Source organism: Prionailurus bengalensis, chromosome A1, assembly GCF_016509475.1.
Source record: "Prionailurus bengalensis isolate Pbe53 chromosome A1, Fcat_Pben_1.1_paternal_pri, whole genome shotgun sequence".
Taxonomy (NCBI): domain Eukaryota; kingdom Metazoa; phylum Chordata; class Mammalia; order Carnivora; family Felidae; genus Prionailurus; species Prionailurus bengalensis.
In genome coordinates, this window is record NC_057343.1 from 40,323,625 (window position 1) to 40,343,289 (window position 19,665).

The window sequence follows — 19,665 nt, forward strand, 5'->3', positions numbered from 1 at the left end:
TTTGTCTCAAACATTTTGCATAAAAAGATCTCCTAATTTATGTCTGTCATAGAAACAAAGTCTGGTGGTTGCAATGAGGCATTGACAATTTCCTTAGCAATAGCCTGAATCGGCACCTACAGTAGACACTAGGTTGGTTTTACTACATGTAATAGTAGTCAAGTGCGAGTGTGTTCATTCACTGTGAGATCTTGCTAATATTTTTTTGCTTAATTTGGGAAACGTTTGCCCAAACTGGTACTTGGCAGAAGGATGGAAGCTAATCTGGACTCAGGATCGGGGGACACGGTAGTTATCCCGTTGACACTGCCTTGGCCAGAAAGCAATATTACTGCTGCTTTTAAGATCATACTAAGCATGTCTACAGCAGCAAACACTCCCTGCACACAGAGCTCAAACCACTTACACTCTACATAAAAATCCAGAGATATATCAAATACCTATTCATACTTGATGCCTCTGCTACCATAAAATAATACAGAATTATGATACACAGAATACTGAGAAAAAGTGAATAAAGACTTTTTTTTTTTTTTTTTTTTTTTTTTTGAATGTGTCGAAACTTTTATTAACATTCAGTTTAAAAAGCTTTACACCTGCGGCATGCCAAGATCTAGAAGATTCTTAAAGAAGTTACCCATTAGGGTGTGGTCCTTGGTTTAGAAGTCGTGGGGCCTTGGTAATTTTTTGTTAAGTGGTTTAAGAATTCACAATCTTGGTCCAGGGCTGGTAATATTGTGCCATTTTCTTCTCCCTCACAAAAATGGTTCTCGATAATGTTCAAAGCAGTCAGGGCAACCTGAGGGTTCTCATGAAGTTGCAAGGCCTCAATTTTATCAACACCACCGATTTCTTCTATCAGGAGACACATGTTTTCCTTCTCTGAAAGCTTCTCTGCTGCCTTGAGGATAAGAGAGATAACATCAAGGATGTTATAAGGATGATGGTAACAATTTTGGGGTCTTGGATGGTAAGCAGATTCACCAGTGGCTCCAAGACTCCAGAGTGGACAAGCTGGATCAACTGGTCTATGGTGCCTCCAGTTGTGAAGTTTGCCACGGTCCAAACAGCCTCTTTCTGGACTTTAAATTCTCCATTTTTTAGCAGAGCCACCAAGGGAGGCAGCGTGCCACAAGCAATCAGCTGCTGGATGTGCTGGCAGGGCCCTGCGGCCACATTGCTCAAGGCCCAAGCCGCCTCCTTCTGGATGGAAGACCTGGGATGCATCAGGAGCTGGGGCAGCACGTTCAGGATGCCCGCGTCAATGGCCACCTGGGTCTGGTGATCTGTTCCTGTGACAATGTTCCCCACGGTGCGGAGAGAGGGGGTCAAGATATTGAGCTCTGAGCTGGTCATGAGCTGGACCAGCCTGGGTAGGACGCCCGTGTCTACCACTTGGCCGATGCGCTCATTACAGCCATCACTGAGGTAGGACAGGGCCCAACAGGTGTCCGAGAGAACCTCGCCATCTTCATGCTGCAGGAGGTGGAAGAGCACGGGCAACATTTGCTTCACTGCTCTCTTGCAGGGGTAAGGATATACCACTGGAATCATATTGAAAAACAGATATTAGTTATATCATGGTGAGAGGTGTTGTGAGGCAACAGCCTAACAAAGACACATAGATCAGAAAGATGGTGTGGGAATTGTAATGGAAGGTGATTAGGCTCTAAGACCATAAGTGATGAAGTGAGACTGACAATGTGGGCAGGTGTCAGAATGCAAAACTTGAAGGGAAGTCTCTGTTGGGTTAAGAAACTGAAATTTCACATGAGATAAGGGTTAACTGCAGAATTTTATTTGAAATGTGCCAGAATCAGATTTGTTTTTGAGGTGGCTAACTCGGCAGTTACAAAGAAAATCTATGATGAAAAACATAATGCAGGCAACAAAGAAAATTAAGCCTTTTTTTTAGTTATCCAATTAAGAAAAGTAAATTTCCTGATGTAGGACACTGAAAGAAGTATTAAGGTGCCTTGGATATAGAAAATTCTCAAAGATTGATTGGACTCTGTGAATATAATAGTGTAACGTAAGTGTCAGTTTTCTCTCCTGAATAACTGGATTGACGGAGGTATCTCCAATCAAGATATAGAGTAGGGAAAAGTTAAGAAGAAAATGTGAAAACTAGGTTTGTAAATGTTGATTATAAGGTGCACATGAAAAATCCAGATATAAATATCCAGAAGCCAATCAAATACATATGTCTGTGGTTCAGGAAATGGTTACGGGCTTGACTTCTGAATTGAGACATCAGTAGAGTGTAGGTGGTGGTTGAAACAAATGAGAATGGGTAAGATCACCTGAGAAAATATATTGCATAAGAACAGTGAGTTAAAAATAAAACCCTAAGTAATAGCATTATTTAATGGGTCATAAGAGAAAAAAGAATCTCATCAAGATAAATTGAGGAGTGAACCAAAAACATCTCAGGAGAAGGGAGATAGTTTGGGAACATTAATAGTCATGGGAGTAGAGATTTATTAAGTGAGCATTCACTAGTACAGCAGAGGACACAAGATAAAAAGTCCTGACAATATTAGGATGTTACTGTCAAACATATTAAATAGATGAAAACTCAATATAGTTGGCAGATGACTTACTGGGAAGTAAGGATGGGAAAGAGCATGTGTGTACTACTCTTTCAAGAAATTTGGAGAAAGGAAACAGGAGTAGATTGGATCTACAACTTAATGCAGCATCCAAGCAGAAAAATGAATTAATAATGGATGAACCAAGAGTGAGTAAGCATAAAACAGGAAAGACGATGGGCATATCAGAAAGATACAGGACCAACAGGGAGCTACAAATACAGAATCACTGTGTGAGATTTCTGAAAATAAAACCAAAGGCATATGCTCTATTCAGTTTATTTAAACTTTTGTATCTTTTATTTATGATGTCATATACCCACATAGCAGTTCTTGGAGGCAAACTCATCTACAGTATATTCATTCAGAGTTATAGTTTTGACCAATAAATCTAACCTTAATCAGAAATATAATGAAATAGAAAATGTATATTTAATTCTAATTATCTCTAAGCAATTCTTTGAAATGTGGAACAAGAAGAGATGAGCCATAAAAACGTGTTGGAAGAAAATTCACCCTTATCTTCCTTTATGGAATTCATAAATTGGTGAGATGTTTTGCATCAAAAAATTAGTAGACTATTACTTGAGTTCATATAAATATTAAATAGACCTGCTGATATATTGTATCCAAGTTTGACTAGCAGCTTCACATCCCTTTTAGTCTTTCCACTCCTGGCTGCACTAACACCTGTTCTGCTCAATTCTGAAATAAAACGTACATCAGATTTTCTTAGTGGATTGTAAACATGTTCAAAGGCAGTCCAGGGTGAGGATGTGTGCATGGTGCAAATTGCTTTTTAATATTTCTAGACATATAAACCTCCCCCTAGCCATCCTCCTCACACAACTTCATATTAACCTAATGATCTGTCTATAACGAATTGTCGAACTGCATTTTGCTGCCAAACTGTTTTACAGTTAAGCTGTTGCTTTGTGCTTGCCCCTTTTTGTTCAGCCAAACAATTTGCGACTCAGATCCATGGCCCAGTAAAAAGTAATACACAGGGATTTGGAATGGATGTAATCATGTACACAGCAAGACAAATACCATCAATTTATTTCCAGTGTATTCCACTATGCATATTTTGTATTTAGTAGTAGAATTATAGCTTTATCGAGGAAACAAAATATAAAGAGATTTATTTTGTTGTTGCTTACCATTCAAAAATAATATTCGTGAGTATATCATGATAATTCACAAATATGTTGAATAGCATTTCTGTGTTCAAGAAATGTTTTAGAACTCTTAATTCTACTGTTGTATGAATAGCTTATAATTAAGGAATAATAATGTTTGTCATCTATGTACCCCAGATTTAATTTTCAACTTTGATTTAAGTGGCATTTGGCCACGGAAAGAATATAGTATTCCTCCTGTGAGAAGAAATACTATGAGCCACAGATGCAATGCTACAGTTGCACAGTAAAATATAGGCAATGAAATTACTTGCATTTTTTTCCAGCAGCCTTCAAAGTTTTATGAGTTTCTGATTCTTAAGAGCACTATAGCCATTCAATTATTATGCACTTCATTCATTATTACGTTAACTTCCTCTAGCTCTTAACCATCTAGAATTTCATATTAAATCGTGTTTAAGTTAACTGTTCTTTCCTTTTTATGTTTATTTTTGAGAGACAGAACGTGAGCAGGGGAGGGAGACACAGAATCTGAAGCAGCCTCCAGGCTCTGAACTGTCAGCACCAGAGCCCGATGTGGGGCCCAAACTCAGGAACCATGAGATCATGACCTGAGCTGAAGTTGAACACTTAACCAACTGAGCCACTCAGGCACCCCTAAGTTAACTATTATTACTTATGTTTAAAATTATTTTAACCCAGATTTGGATGCACATACAGTTTTCAGTTTCTTAAGGCTTTTAAAAAATATATTGTCCTTGAATTTTTCCCAATAATTATGACAAGATTGAATTGGCTGGTTATACTTTCATGATTTGGGTGATTTCTGAAAAGGCTTCTATCAGAAAATATAGTATCAATTTTCAGAGGGCTTGTTTCATTTATTTATTCCTTAGGTTGATACATTTTTAATGAGGGGTTAATTTGTTCTTGGCTCTGTGTTAAAACACATTTACTATTCTCAAGTTGCTAATTCTTTAAAAAGGTTCTTCCCCAGTGCTGAAACTCAAAACAGTATGGAAACCAATTTGACAATAAATTTCATATTAATAAAAAAAAAGAAAAGAAAAAAATGGCCAAGAAAAGAAAAAAAATGTGCCAACTTTAACATATATATGTGATAATGTGAATACAATACATAAGTAAAGCATTTAATTATAATCTTTTTTTTTTTTTGAGGAAGAGAGAGAGAACACACGTGAGCAGGGAAGGAGCAGAGAAGAGCGAGAGGGGAGAGAGAACCTTAAGTAGGCTCCACATCCAGCCCAGAGCCTGATATAGGGCTCAACTAGGAGATCATGATGACTTGAGCCAAAATCAAGAGTTGGATACATAACTGACTGAGCCACCCAAGTGCCCCAAATATAAAGAGATTTATTTTATGTTTTTAACTTTTCTCTATAAGCAGGAAGTGTTTTCAAGAGCCCTTTGTTTGACAACACCAAACTAATATTTCAATGAGTTTCCCCCTCATCAGTTGATTTTTTTTTCTGATTAACAAGTTAACGATTAATTTGCTAATCAGAAAATTCCACAACATTCCTTTATTTCTTTCCACTATTTTGTCTGTAACACTAACACTGTCAATAAATCTCCACTCATCAAACTTCCTTCTCTTCATACCTATAACCCTGAACTAACCTTTGATTTTTTTTTTCTTTTTGTTCTCATTCATTTCCTCAGCCAGTTGGTCAGTCTATGAATAACAAGAGATAATCAGAAATAAACAGTGGCCTCAAGGGATTCAAAGAAATATAATGCAATTTCCCAAAACTCTTTCTTTCTATTTATTTAATGAGAAATGGCATCCATTTCCACACCTCAAATTCTTAAAGGCTCTCAAATACTTCTCTGTGGTTTCAAATTCTACCTGAAGTTCTAAGAGCCCCAACTCTTGACTCTTGACAAAAACACTGACTACTTGAGACATGAGTCATGGGCTAGGAACTTGCTGAAGCTTTAGTCAAATCCCATAGTATCTTAGTCCTCTTTTTCTCAGCCAAATAAAAGAGAATCTGGACTAGATTACCATTGAGATCATTTATAAATCTAATATTCTCTAATGCCACAACTGACTTCAACCTGAATGTCCCAAACATGTCATCTCCTTTCACTATAAATTAGTTTCCTCTCATAAATTCTCTGTCAGGTAAGATTGCCATGATTTTCATTATATATACAGTTTATCTCTTTCTTGTTCTTTCCTAATCATGAAATCTAACTTGTTGCCTGAATGAAGGAATCAGGGATTCTATCACCTTTATCATTTTGGGCATAATTCAAGATGTCATTCAAGAAAAAAACCAAAAAATATATTTATTGTGGGGCACCTGGGTGGCTCAGTCGGTTGGGCATCTGACTCTGGCTCAGGTCATGATCTCACAGTTCGTGAGTTAGAGCCCCACGTCGGGCTCTGTGCTGACAGCTCAGAGCTTGGAGCCTGCTTTGGATTCTGTGTCTCCCTCTCTCTCTGCCCCTTCCCTACTCATGCTCTGTCTCTCTCTCTCAAAAATGAATAAACGTTAAAAATTTTTTTTAAATATATTTATTGAGTGATATATATGAGGATTTCCAGATTAGAGTTGTATTTAATATGTTATAGTGTTCAAGGAATGAAAATTGGCTAATGGTTTCAGTTATCTCAGAAAAAAAAATTGGGGTGTTCAACTTTCCTAGGGTTATTTTAAGCATACAATTCTCTAACTTAGTATATATAAAATGAGTTTAAGTCTGGAAAGAAAGGCCTGATAAGAAATGGGGATGAAAAACAATGTAGAAGCAAGATACTGAAGGACTTTATATATCATATTAAGTGTTTTGAACTTTTTTTTTAAAAGCAAGGTATACCCGGTGAACTAATTTACATTAAATTGTGATGATCATCTTCATTATAAAAGATCAAATTTTGCATCAACTAAAAATTGAATTGAAGAGAAATAACTGGAAGTAGAGGAACACTTATGAAGTTTTGCTGAAACTTAGATATAAGATGATGAAAGCCTATCCAAGGCCAAGTTAGGAGAAGTAAACAAAAAGATATTACTGGAGAATTTAAGGATCTATAATTGACAGGCATTTTTATACCAAATTTTATATAGGAAATAATGTAGACAAGAATCAAGGATGACAACAGTGTTATGGTTTAAGCAGTATTATGGTGGATTATTGTGTTTCTCACAGTATTGGGAAGTTGATGAAGAAGAGCTATTATTGGAGAAATAACTTGCTTGTAGATTTGAACTGTATATGTATGGTATGTGTAATATAGAACTGGAATAGGTAGCTAGCTTCAAGGTTGTTCTCCATGTCCACTCAAGACTTACAAAAGGGTATTACCTTGACTCCAAAACCAGAAAAACCTTGCTACAAAGGAGAACCACAGACCAATTTCCCTGATGAACACAGATGCAATAATTCTCAACAAGATATTAGCCAACCGGGTACAGCAATACATTAAAAGAATTATTCACCATGACCAAGTGGGATTTATACCTGGGATGCAGGCCTGGTTAAATACCAACAAATCAATCAATGTGACACATCACATCAATAAAAGAAAGGACAAGAACCACATGATCCTCTCACAGATGCAGAGAAAGCATTTGACAAAATGCAACATCCTTTCTTGATAAAAACCCTCAAGACAGTAGACATAGAATGATCATATCTCAAGATCATAAAAGCCACATATGAGAGATCCACCGCTAATATCATCCTCAATGGGGAAAACCTGAGAGCTTTCCCCCTAAGGTCAGGAATATGACAGGGATGTCCACTCTTGCCACTGTCACTCAAGATAGTAGTGGAAGTCCTAGCCTCAGCAATCAGACAACACAAAGGAATAAGAGGCATCCAAATCAGCAAGGAGGAAGTCGAATTTTCACTCTTTGCAGATGACATGATACTCTATAGGGAAAACCCAAAACATTCCACCAAAAAACTGTTAGAACTGATCTATAAACTCAGCAAAGTCACAGGATATAAAATCAATGCACAGAAATCAGTTGTGTTTCTATACACCAATAATGAAGCAACAGAAAGAGAAACCAAGGAATTGATCCCATTTACAATTGCACCAAAAACCATAAAATACCTAGGAATACCTGACCAAAGAGGTGAAAAATCTATATACTGAAAATTATAGAAAGCTTATGAAAAAAATTGAAAAACACACACACAAAAGGAAAAATATTCCATGCTCATGGATTGGAAGAACAAATATTGTTACAATGTTGATCCTACCCAAAGCAACATACATATTCAATGCAATCCCTATCAAAATAATCCCAGCATTCTTCACAGAGCTGGAACAAACAATCCTAAAATTTGTATGGAACCAGAAAAGCCCCCGAATAGCCAACGCAATCCTGAAAAAGAAAACCAAAGCTGGAGGCATCACAAGCCTTGACTTTAAGATGTATTACAAAGCTGTAATCATCAAGACAGTATGGTACTGGCATGAAAACAGACACTCAGATCAACGGAACAAAATAGAGAACCTAGAAATGGACCCACAAACGTATGGCCAACTATCTTTGACAAAGCAAGAAAGAATATCCAATGGAATAAAGACAGTCTCTTTAGCAAATGACTATAATACAGTTATTTAGCAAATAACCCAGTGGTTATTGGTGTTGGGAAAACTGGATAGTGACATGCAGAAGAATGAAACTAGACCACTTTCTTATACCATACACAAAAATAAAATGAAAATGGATGAAAGACCTAAACATAAGACAGAAAGTCATCAAAACCCTAGAGAAGAAAGCAGGGAACAACCTCTTTGACCTTGGCTGCTGCAACTTCTTACTCAACACGTCTCCAGGGGCAAGGGAAACAAAAGCAAAAATGAACTATTGGGACCTCATCAAGATAAAAACTTCTGCACAGCAAAAGAAACAATCAACAAAACTAAAAGGCAACTGACCGAATGGGAGAAGATATTTGCAAATGACATATCAGATAATGGGCTAGTATCCAAAATCTATAAAGAACTTATCAAACTCAACATCCAAAAAACAAATAACCCAGTGAAGTAATGGGCCAAAAACATGAATAGACACTTCTCCAAAGAAGATATTCCAGATGGCTAACAGACATATGAAAAAAATCTTCAACATCACTCACCCCCACAGAAATACAAATCAAAACCACAATGAGATACCACCTGACACCAGTCAGAATGGTTAAAATGAACAACTCAGGCAACAACAGATGTTGGCAAGGATGCAGAGAAAGAGGATTTCTTTTGCACTGCTGGTGGCAATGCAAACTGGTGCGGCCACTCTGGAAAACAGTATGGAGGTTCCTCAAAAAATTAAAAATAGAATTACCCTATGATCCAGCAATTGCACTCGTAGGTATTTATCCAAGGGATACAGATGTACAATTTCAGAGGGGCACATGGATCTCAATGTTTATAGCAGTGCTATTGACAATAGCCAAAGTAAGAAAAGAGCCCAAATGTCCATAGACAGATGAATGGATAAAGAAGATGTGGTATATATGTACAATGGAGTATTAGCAACCAAAAATAATGAAATCTTGCCATTTGCAACAACGTGGATCGAACTAGAGGGGATTATGCTAAGCGAAATTAGTCAGTCAGAGAAAGGCAAATATCATATGACTTCACTCAAATGTGGAACTTAAGATACAAAACAGATGAACATAAGGGAACGGAAGCAAAAATAATATAAAAACAGGGAGGGGGACAAATCATAAGAGACTCTTAAATATAGAGAACAAACTCAGGGTTGCTGGAGGGGTTGTGGATGGGGGGGATGGGCTAAATGGGTGATGGACATTAAGAAGGGCACTTGTTGGGATGAGTACTGGGTGTTATATATACAGGATGAATCACTGGACTCTACTCCTGAAATCATTATTGTACTATATGCTAACTAAATTGGATGTAAATGAAAAAAAAAGAAAAACCTGTAAACAAATAGTAAACTTTATTTAAAAAAAAAAAGTTACAAAAGGGCAAAGGAGAAGCCAAGTGGTCTGAATTGAGGCCCCCACCTCTACTTCAATAAGAAGAGCTGCATTTTTATCTGTTAGATTTCCACGAAGTTTTTCCTATGTACAAATGTTTCCAGGGCTTTAATAAAGTCAAATGAGATAACAAGTTGACAAGTTGTGACTTTCCTGCAAATATTAATATTTTTATATTAACAGAAGAAAGAATTTTTTTAAAAAATAAGTTCTTCAGAGAGTCTCATGGCTCAGTCAGTTGAGTATCCTGACTCTTAATTTGGCTCAGGTCATGATCTCACCATCGAGGAATTCAGCCCTGCACTGGGCTCTGGAGTGGGTGTATCGTTTAAGATTGTCTCTCTCCCTCTCCCTCTGTCCTTCCCCTGCTCATGCTCTCTGTCAAAAAATAATTAATAAATAAATAAATAAATAAATAAATAAATAAATATTCTGACTTGTGATCCAATAATCTCAACTTTATCCACATATATTATGTTTTAGAGAACTAAAGATCTATACTTGAGTACTATGATATAACTATAGAAATATGTCACTGCCAGAAAATCTATGTCACAGATTGAGAAACTTTTTCTATAAAGACTCAGGAAAGGTACAAACTTTCAGTTATAAAATAAATGTTTTGGGAAGGTAATATATAGCATGACAATTATAGTTAATAATACCACAATGCAAAATACATATATATTTTTTTTACATCATGGATGTGAGCCAAATTCTAAAAATCCCCTCCCCTTCCAACCAATAATACCGCAATGAAACTTGCTGAGAGAGTAAATCTTAAAAGTTCTCATCATAAGAAAAATAATTTTGTAACTATGTGTGGTGAAGAGTGTTAACTCTACTTGCTGTGGTGATCACATCATAGTATATACAAATATAGAATCATTGTTGTCCATCTAAAACTAATATAATGTTACATGTAAATTATACCTCAATAAAATGTCAAATTATAGATATTTTAGATTTTTTCAAGCCAGGTGGTGTTTTCACAACTACTCAAATCTGCTGCTTGTAAAGCTTTTAAGGCATCCATAAAGAGTACGCAAGTAGGGGCGTCTGGGTGGCTCAGTCAGTTAAGCAGCCAACTTCGGCGCAGGTCATGATCTCATGTCCGTGAGTTCGAGCCCCGCGTCGGGCTCTGTGCTGACAGCTCGGAGCCTGGAGCCTGTTTCAGATTCTGTGTCTCCCTCTCTCTGACCCTCCCCATTCATGCTCTGTCTCTCTCTGTCTCAAAAATAAATGTTAAAAAAAAAATTATTAAAAAAAAAGAGTACACAAGCAAATGGGTGTGGCTGTGTTCCAAAAAAAAAAAAATGTATCTACAAAAGTTTTTTATTCACCAGCAAGATTTGGCCCACAGACTAGTCTGCTGACCTGTATACTACATAATTCATTGGCTATAGACTCCTAGAGACTGTAGGTCTCACTTGAGAGTATTTGAAGGTGATAAGAAGTACAAAAGAGATCTCTACTCTAATCTCTAGAATACTAGAATGCAAAGTCATTTCAATATCACAAAAACAGGTCTGCTCTTTCAAAGAGGACAGCATATGTGATTAGAGAAAAAAAGGGTAATATTGTATTTGCTACCCCAAATTTGTGACCATTATACTTCCTAATCCTAGAAAATCGCCTATCAGATTCCCTGAGAGGTATTAAAACCTTGGTTCACAAATCTTTGGAAGGATAAAGAGAGAATAAATGTCTATAAGCAATTAGTTTGAGAAAAAGGAAATAACGTATTCTTAATAGATAACTCAGTGGCACAAAAACAGACACATAGACCAATGGAATAGAATAGAAACCCCAGAACTAGACCCACAAACGTATGGCCAACTCATCTTTGACAAAGCAGGAAAGAACATCCAATGGAAAAAAGACAGCCTCTTTAATAAATGGTGCTGGGAGAACTGGACAGCAACATGCAGAAGGTTGAAACTAGACCACTTTCTCACACCATTCACAAAAATAAACTCAAAATGGATAAAGGACCTAAATGTGAGACAGGAAACCATCAAAACCTTAGAGGAGAAAGCAGGAAAAGACCTCTCTGACCTCAGCCGTAGCAATCTCTTACTCGACACATCCCCAAAGGCAAGGGAATTAAAAGCAAAAGTGAATTACTGGGACCTTATGAAGATAAAAAGCTTCTGCACAGCAAAGGAAACAACCAACAAAACTAAAAGGCAACCAACGGAATGGGAAAAGATATTCGCAAATGACATATCGGACAAAGGGCTAGTATCCAAAATCTATAAAGAGCTCACCAAACTTCACACCTGGAAAACAAATAACCCAGTGAAGAAATGGGAAGAAAACATGAATAGACACTTCTCTAAAGAAGACATCCGGATGGCCAACAGGCACATGAAAAGATGTTCAGCGTCGCTCCTTATCAGGGAAATACAAATCAAAACCACACTCAGGTATCACCTCACGCCAGTCAGAGTGGCCAAAATGAACAAATCAGGAGACTATAGATGCTGGAGAGGATGTGGAGAAACGGGAACCCTCTTGCACTGTTGGTGGGAATGCAAATTGGTGCAGCCGCTCTGGAAAGCAGTGTGGAGGTTCCTCAGAAAATTAAAAATAGACCTACCCTATGACCCAGCAATAGCACTGCTAGGAATTTATCCAAGGGATACAGGAGTACTGATGCATAGGGCCACTTGTACCCCAATGTTCATAGCAGCACTCTCAACAATAGCCAAATTATGGAAAGAGCCTAAATGTCCATCAACCGATGAATGGATAAAGAAATTGTGGTTTATATACACAATGGAGTACTACGTGGCAATGAGAAAAAATGAAATATGGCCTTTTGTAGCAACGTGGATGGAACTGGAGAGTGTGATGCTAAGTGAAATAAGCCATACAGAGAAAGACAGATACCATATGGTTTCACTCTTATGTGGATCCTGAGAAACTTAACAGGAACCCATGGGGGAGGGGAAGGAAAAAAAAAAAAAAAGAGGTTAGAATGGGAGAGAGCCAAAGCATAAGAGACTGTTAAAAACTGAGAACAAACTAAGGGTTGATGGGGGGTGGGAGGGAGGAGAGGGTGGGTGATGGGTATTGAGGAGGGCACCTTTTGGGATGAGCACTGGGTGTTGTATGGAAACCAATTTGTCAATAAATTTCATAAAAAAAAATTTAAAAAAATAGATAACTCAGACTCATACTCATTTCTTACATAGGAGTGGGATGAGAGAAATCATCTGTAATTGTACATTTCAGAAGAAATTTTTCTTGAATTCATGAAAATTAAAATTATTTTCGACACTCCAATGAAAGTACTGTGTGTTCTTTACCATGTACCGAAAGATTTAAGTATGTTTAGCCACGTAGTTCTTATTAAAATTCAGCACTTGGTACTTAGCATTCTCTTCTACTACAACAGAGCCATTATACAATGAAAAGAAATATGAGGAGGCTGAGGTATCTCTTCTACACATTTTTTTTTTACGTTTTTTTCTTGCCAGAGAAGTGATTCCTTGGACCTTCTTTATTTGGCTTGCTTGCTCTTTTCTGTTTCCTTTTCAGGACAGTGAATAATGTGTCAAAGTGTGAGGTGCATATGAATTGAACCCAAAAAAAGGAGAGTTATTATTAACATTCAATTGTTACATTGAGCATTGTATTTATTGGATTGGAAGGGGAGGGGATTTTTAGAATTTGGCTCATATCCATGATGTAAAAAATATATATACATATATATTTTTTTCCCATAATACTCTAATGTTCTAGACATTGTCTCAGGAATAAAAATGTGTCTTTTGTTGAAACAAAAAGACATCCTTCTAAATTCTCCCATTAAAAATAATCAATATGATTATTATTAAGACCAAAGATAAATTTAAAATGAAAATTGTATGTATGCCATCACTTAATTTAAGGAAATATATATCTTTGAAAGAATGGACAAATTATTTCTGCCCTCACTAAAAATGCTGTTTTGAAGATTAAAACTGTAGCAACTTTAGATATTTTTGTTCTTTTTTAGCAAGTAAGACAAAAATCACCACTGAAAAAGGAAAATGCTAAAACGTCCTCATTTATCACTTGTGAGGGTAAGGTGTATCCTACTGTTATTAAATGTTTAATGTAGCTGTTGGCAAGTGTGTATAATGAGCTTTGTTTCAAGTCTGGGACACTGTTAATATAACTCTTTCTCATTCACCTACTGCAAAGTGTGGAAATTGTCCCTACTCTTTCGAAAATTCATTACAGTATTATTTCCTTACAGTTAAGACCATTTGTGGCATACAGTGGTTTTGAGATTTGTTCAATTTTATTTGCTTTAAATGAAATGGACATTTTCCTTTGTTAAAGAAAATAAAACAGCCTCTAGTAAGTTTTGCTGGATTTAAGAAGACTTTGGTTATTAAAGGTCAAGAACATTGAAAGGTACTTCTTATTTGATAAAACTTTGTAGGACCTATTTAGGTCTAACAATTCCCTCCAATGGAATTATATGTTACTTTGTGTCTTATTAAATTCATTTATTTTATTTTCATCATCCTTAGAACCTCTTGATTTAATTCCTTCAAATGAATGCTGTTCCACCAATTCAACTTATACTCAGATGAAATTAACAAAATACATATTAAGATTTGTAATTGGGAAATGTTAATATGTAAACTTTTAAAGTAGTGAAATATTTTATAGTTATGTGCTTCAGATTAAAGATTCTCAAACTGTAGCATGTGTAAGTATAAATTATGTAGGTTATTTTTTTTTTTAAATCTAAGATATCACTCCAAAAGGTTTTTATTCAGGAGACTCAAAAAAACATGCATTTTTATAAAGAAGTCCATGCGATCCTGATGCAAACGGTAAACCAACTGAACAGAGAAGCACACCTAAATAAAGCATTATAAGGAACCCGTTCTGAATATTAAGGACACAGCTATAAAACCTATGCAGAAAAACAGGGAGCAAGGTATTTGCATAAAATTTGTGCTGAATATAAAGGCAGTTTTGAAGAGAACACATATATCTCTTTTGTCAAAAATACATTTCTATTATGATGTTATTATAACACTGATGTTATTACTTTCTAAAACACTTATTAGTAGGAAACAATTTTTTAAAAAATAGTGACCTGTTTTTTAAAGGAAACAAAAGAGAAAAAAATTTGATATTTGAAGTCAACATCCTAAATTAGATTTAACATAATGTCCAGACTTACTCTATATTGAAAATATATACCCTATAGTATATCTATATACTCCTATTGCATAATAGTCACTGGTATCACCTGCTAGAAGTGCAGTCTTTTTAAAAAAAATGTTTATTTTTTTTATTTTGGAGAGAGAGAGAGAGAGCGAGAGCGAGAGCGAGAGCATGCAAGCAGGGGAAGGGCAGAGAGGGAGACAGAGACTCCCAAGCAGGGTCTGTGACTGACAACACAGAGCTTGAGGCGTAGCTAGAACCCACGAACCTAGAGATCATGACCTGAACCAAAATCAAGAGTCAGATGCTCAGCCAACTGAGCCACCCAGGCACTGAAGTTCAGTCTTGATCCCACATTCCAGGCTTCTGATCTGGTAACTGATCAGACAAAGGTCTTGCATTTTTATAATTCCATCCTATAATGTGGTCCTGATCCAATTGATTTATGTACCATATTCTGAGAACACTGATCAGGGTAAAAAGACTGGAAATGAGAAAATTAATCACAAAATACAATTGATTTGAACTGTACCAGACTAGCATTAGGACTATGTCCAAATCAAGAAGTAATTCAGTGGTTTCCACGTTAAGACACTCAAAGTTGCCTCGCTTATCCTATTAGGAAGAACTTTCTATCTATTTCTCAGATATATTTAAAGAGTGCTCAATAATTACTATAACATTTCTTGATATAAGAGCATAAGATTAAAATCATATTGCTTTTATTTAAAAACCTTACTCAAGATCTAGGGGAAATGTGAATGAAATGCAAATAAAAGTGGGGTGAGCCTAGTTAGAAAGAAGGAACACACCATATATGGTGTGTTGTAAATTAATACTATTTAGGCTTCAAGTAATACAAAGTCAGTCAATATATTTGAGCAAAAAGGAATTCTACTATAAGTCAACATGGTATTTTACAGACTCAAGGGAAGAAAAACAGCCAGACCTCACTAGGAAATCATGAGTTATATTCTGAATTTCTCATTCTTTCTCTCTAGAACTACATAATCTCACATACTCACATCAATTTCCACATTCACTTCTTACTTTGCCTTCTTCAGAATAAGCTTTCCCTCACTGTCCACATGAGTGAGTTGAAAATAGCCATTTGAAGCTCCTGTGTTGTCAAGTCTCTTCTTCCTTTAATTTTTATTCTCTTAAGAATAATTTTTTTCACTCTTATGTGTATCCTGAGAAACTTAACAGAAACCCATAGGGGAGGGGAAGGAAAAAAAAAAGAAGTTAGAGTGGGAGAGAGCCAAAGCATAAGAGACCCTTAAAAACAGAACTGAGGGTTGATGGGGGGTGGGAGGGAGGGGATGGTGGGTGATGGGTATTGAGGAGGGTACCTTTTGGGATGAGCACTGGGTGTTGTATGGAAACCAATTTGACAATAAATTTCATATATTGAAAAAAAAGAATAATTTTTTTTTCAAATACAATTTTTAAAACATACTTTTAGGTTATATTTTGAAAATATTTAAGTCAAATGTTTCTATAATCCTTCAGCCAGGATCCAACATTTATTCAAGAAACATTTAGAATCAATAATGCTCTTGACATTCATCATGAGTTTGGAAGAAAAAAAATACATGAATAATTTGCAGTCTAAAAGATAAAATCAAGTAGGAAAAGAAGCAAGCAATTCAATTAAATATTAGTTGCACAATATGAGAATCATGGCGTGTGTTCCTGAGTCTTTTTACAGAGTGAAATGAGACATTACAAAGAAGGCCATGTTTGAGAAGACATTTGAAGGATAAGTATGGGTTTTTCAGATGGACAAAACAGAAGAATATCTGAGGTAGAGGGGAGAGAATATATAAAGTCAAGCGGATATGAAATATCACAGTTTGTGAAGGGAAAGATAAATCTTGCACTGTGAAAAAGGCATGAGGTGTAAGTAAGAGAATAACAAGGAAATTTGGTTAGATGAGAAGCCAAAAATGTATCATGAATCTATGAGATAAATCAGTAAGTTGTGAGAATCATACACATCAATCAACATCTTGTTTTCACATCTAGTATCCATTTTATCCTTTCCTGATGTACTACAATTTTCCTCAGGATATCTCATCTCCATACTCTGAGTCAAAGATTTGGTGAATATTCTTTGTATCCAGGCTCAGACGCGACTCAATGTTGGTCAATTAGAGCAAATATTTGCCAAACTACAATGACTAGTTCAGAGATCGTACCATTACATACAAATTATAGAGATTTTTTTTTCTGTGACTGCTGTGAAAGATACTGGCAATCTGTTCAACTACCAATATTCTGTCATCTATGTGAAATGCTTAATTCCTAGATGACAATGATTTTTATAAAAGAAAAAGTGTGCCAGAAGTAGTTATACTTCCTCTCTGGGGAAAGATATAATGTGGTTTTAGTCCTCAAAAAAATTCTGTAAATAATTCTGTCAAATGAAACATCTGGAATACAATTAGAAATAACAATGCATATAAGGAAACAACAAAATATGAGTGAAGATCAGAAGATAACAAAAAGAAAAAGCTACAAAAGGAGACTCACAATGAATCAAGGTATCGAATTAAACAATTAAACAATCACAATTTTTAAATTATATTTCCAATGATCCAAGAAGTCAAAGAAAAATTGAGAATTTTGGTAGAGAACTGGAAATCATGGCAAAAAAATAAAAATCCCATGGAAACTATAAAATTAAAATAGAAAATAAGCAGAAGATTTCTGCTTCCAAATGAAAGGGGGTCACACAGAGTAGATTTATCCTGGAACAACCAAAGGGGAGGGGAAAGAAAAGAAAAGAGAAGAGAAGAAAAAGGAAAGAGGAGAAGAGAAAAGAAAAGAAAAGAAAAGAAAAGAAAAGAAAAGAAAAGAAAAGAAAAGAAAAACATTTAAATTAGTTTCAAGACACCAGATAGGCAATAAATGACAGTGATTCCTGAGAAACCAAAAATGAGATGAACTCAACAATGGCCTTAAATTACAGCCTCAACAGTGTTCTAGGCTGATGGAAATGAGAGGACAGTGAAACCAAATAAACTGGACTTTGCAGAACAAGGTCAGAGAGAGAACTCAGAAAGGCTGCAAAAGCCTCCCACCTGTGAACATTGATGTTCATTGATGTGTAGGAAACTACACAAAACCAAGGAAGAAATCACCTACAAAAATAAGAGCGAAAAATGTCTGTAGTTCACACACAGCCAGGAAAAGGGCCTACTCCCAACTAGAAAATATTATTATTCATAGAGCACTGGATTGAGTAGATAGAAGATCAATTCACAAATGGTAAGGAATAACTATCCCTAAACTAAGCACTCTTTTTGGCTCCACTTAATGAATCTTAAAAGCAAGATCAAAGAGAATCTGTTTCCAAGTAACCTAACTGTGTACAAAAAAATGATCAAAAATATTTATAGGAATTAAATATATCCAGCCCTAATAGGATAATATCACAATGTCTGGTATCCAGTTAAAAATTAATAGGCATATAAGAAGCAGGAAAATATTCAACATAATGAGGAGAATAATCAATACACTGAAACTGATCAGATATGATACATATATTAAAATCAGCAGATACATCATTTAGAATAGTTATTATGCTGAATTGTCTATGATCAGATATGTGAGTGAAATCTAAAAAAAGACAAAAATCTAATTTCTAAAAATAAAATTATAAATTATGAAATGAAAAACACACTGAAACATATTATAAGTAGAAGAGACATTGAAGAAAACAACTTGATAAACTTAGTAAATTCAAAGACATAGCAATATAAACGATCCAAAGTGAAACACAGAAGAAAAAGAGAATTAAAAAAGAAATTAACAGAACATAAATAAGTGATAAGATAACTTCACGAAGCCAATATTTGTATATTTTGAGTCACCAAGGGAAAGGAGTTACAGAAAAACATTTTAAAAAAGAATTGCCAAAAGTGTCCAAAAATGATAAAAAATATAAATTCACAAATATAAGAAATTCAGTGAAACTCAAGACCCACAAACATGAATAAAACTTTAGCAAAACATATCATAATCACATTTCTCAAAATTGGTAGTAAAAAAAATCTTAAAAGCAGTCAGAAGAAGATGAGAGATTTTGTGTAGTAGAAAAAAATAAGTAAGTAAAACATCTAATGTCTTATTCAAAACAATAAGCAAAAGTCTGTAGAACAACATCTTTAAAATACTAAAAGAGGGGCGCCTGGGTGGCGCAGTCGGTTAGGCATCCGACTTCAGCCAGGTCACGATCTCGCGGTCCGGGAGTTCGAGCCCCGCGTTGGGCTCTGGGCTGATGGCTCAGAGCCTGGAGCCTGTGTCCGTTTCTGTGTCTCCCTCCCTCTCTCTCTGCCCCTCGCCCATTCATGCTCTGTCTCTCTCTGTCCCAAAAATAAATAAACATTGAAAAAAAATTTTTTTTAAATACTAAAAGAAAAAGACTATCAACCTTGAGTTCCATAACCAGAAAAAAAAAAAAAATCTTTTAAAAACACAAGTGAAATAAGAACTTTCAAGACCCACAAAAGCAGAAATACTTTAAAACAGCATATGTATATTCCAAAAAATATCATAGGAAGTTCTTCAGTCATGAAAAAGGAAGAAAAGGTATGTAGCTATGAATAAGGGTCTATGCACAGGAATAAGAAACACAGAAAATAGTAACTACCTAGAAAAGATGTGGTATATTTTTCTTATTATTTAAATCTCCTTATAAGATCTTGACTATATAAACAAAAGTAAGAATATAGTATGGAGATTATGACAACTGT

At 35.6% G+C, this 19,665-nt stretch overlaps 1 protein-coding gene across 1 annotated transcript; it reads right to left on the reverse strand.

Annotated features, from left to right (window-relative positions):
• Positions 1 to 561: 561 nt before the first annotated feature.
• LOC122478598 (importin subunit alpha-8-like) lies at positions 562 to 1,554 on the reverse strand. The gene is given in 2 exon segments (XM_043572170.1): positions 562 to 931; positions 934 to 1,554. Coding segments are annotated over 2 exon segments (912 nt in total). The 3' UTR covers positions 562 to 640.
• Positions 1,555 to 19,665: the final 18,111 nt, after the last annotated feature.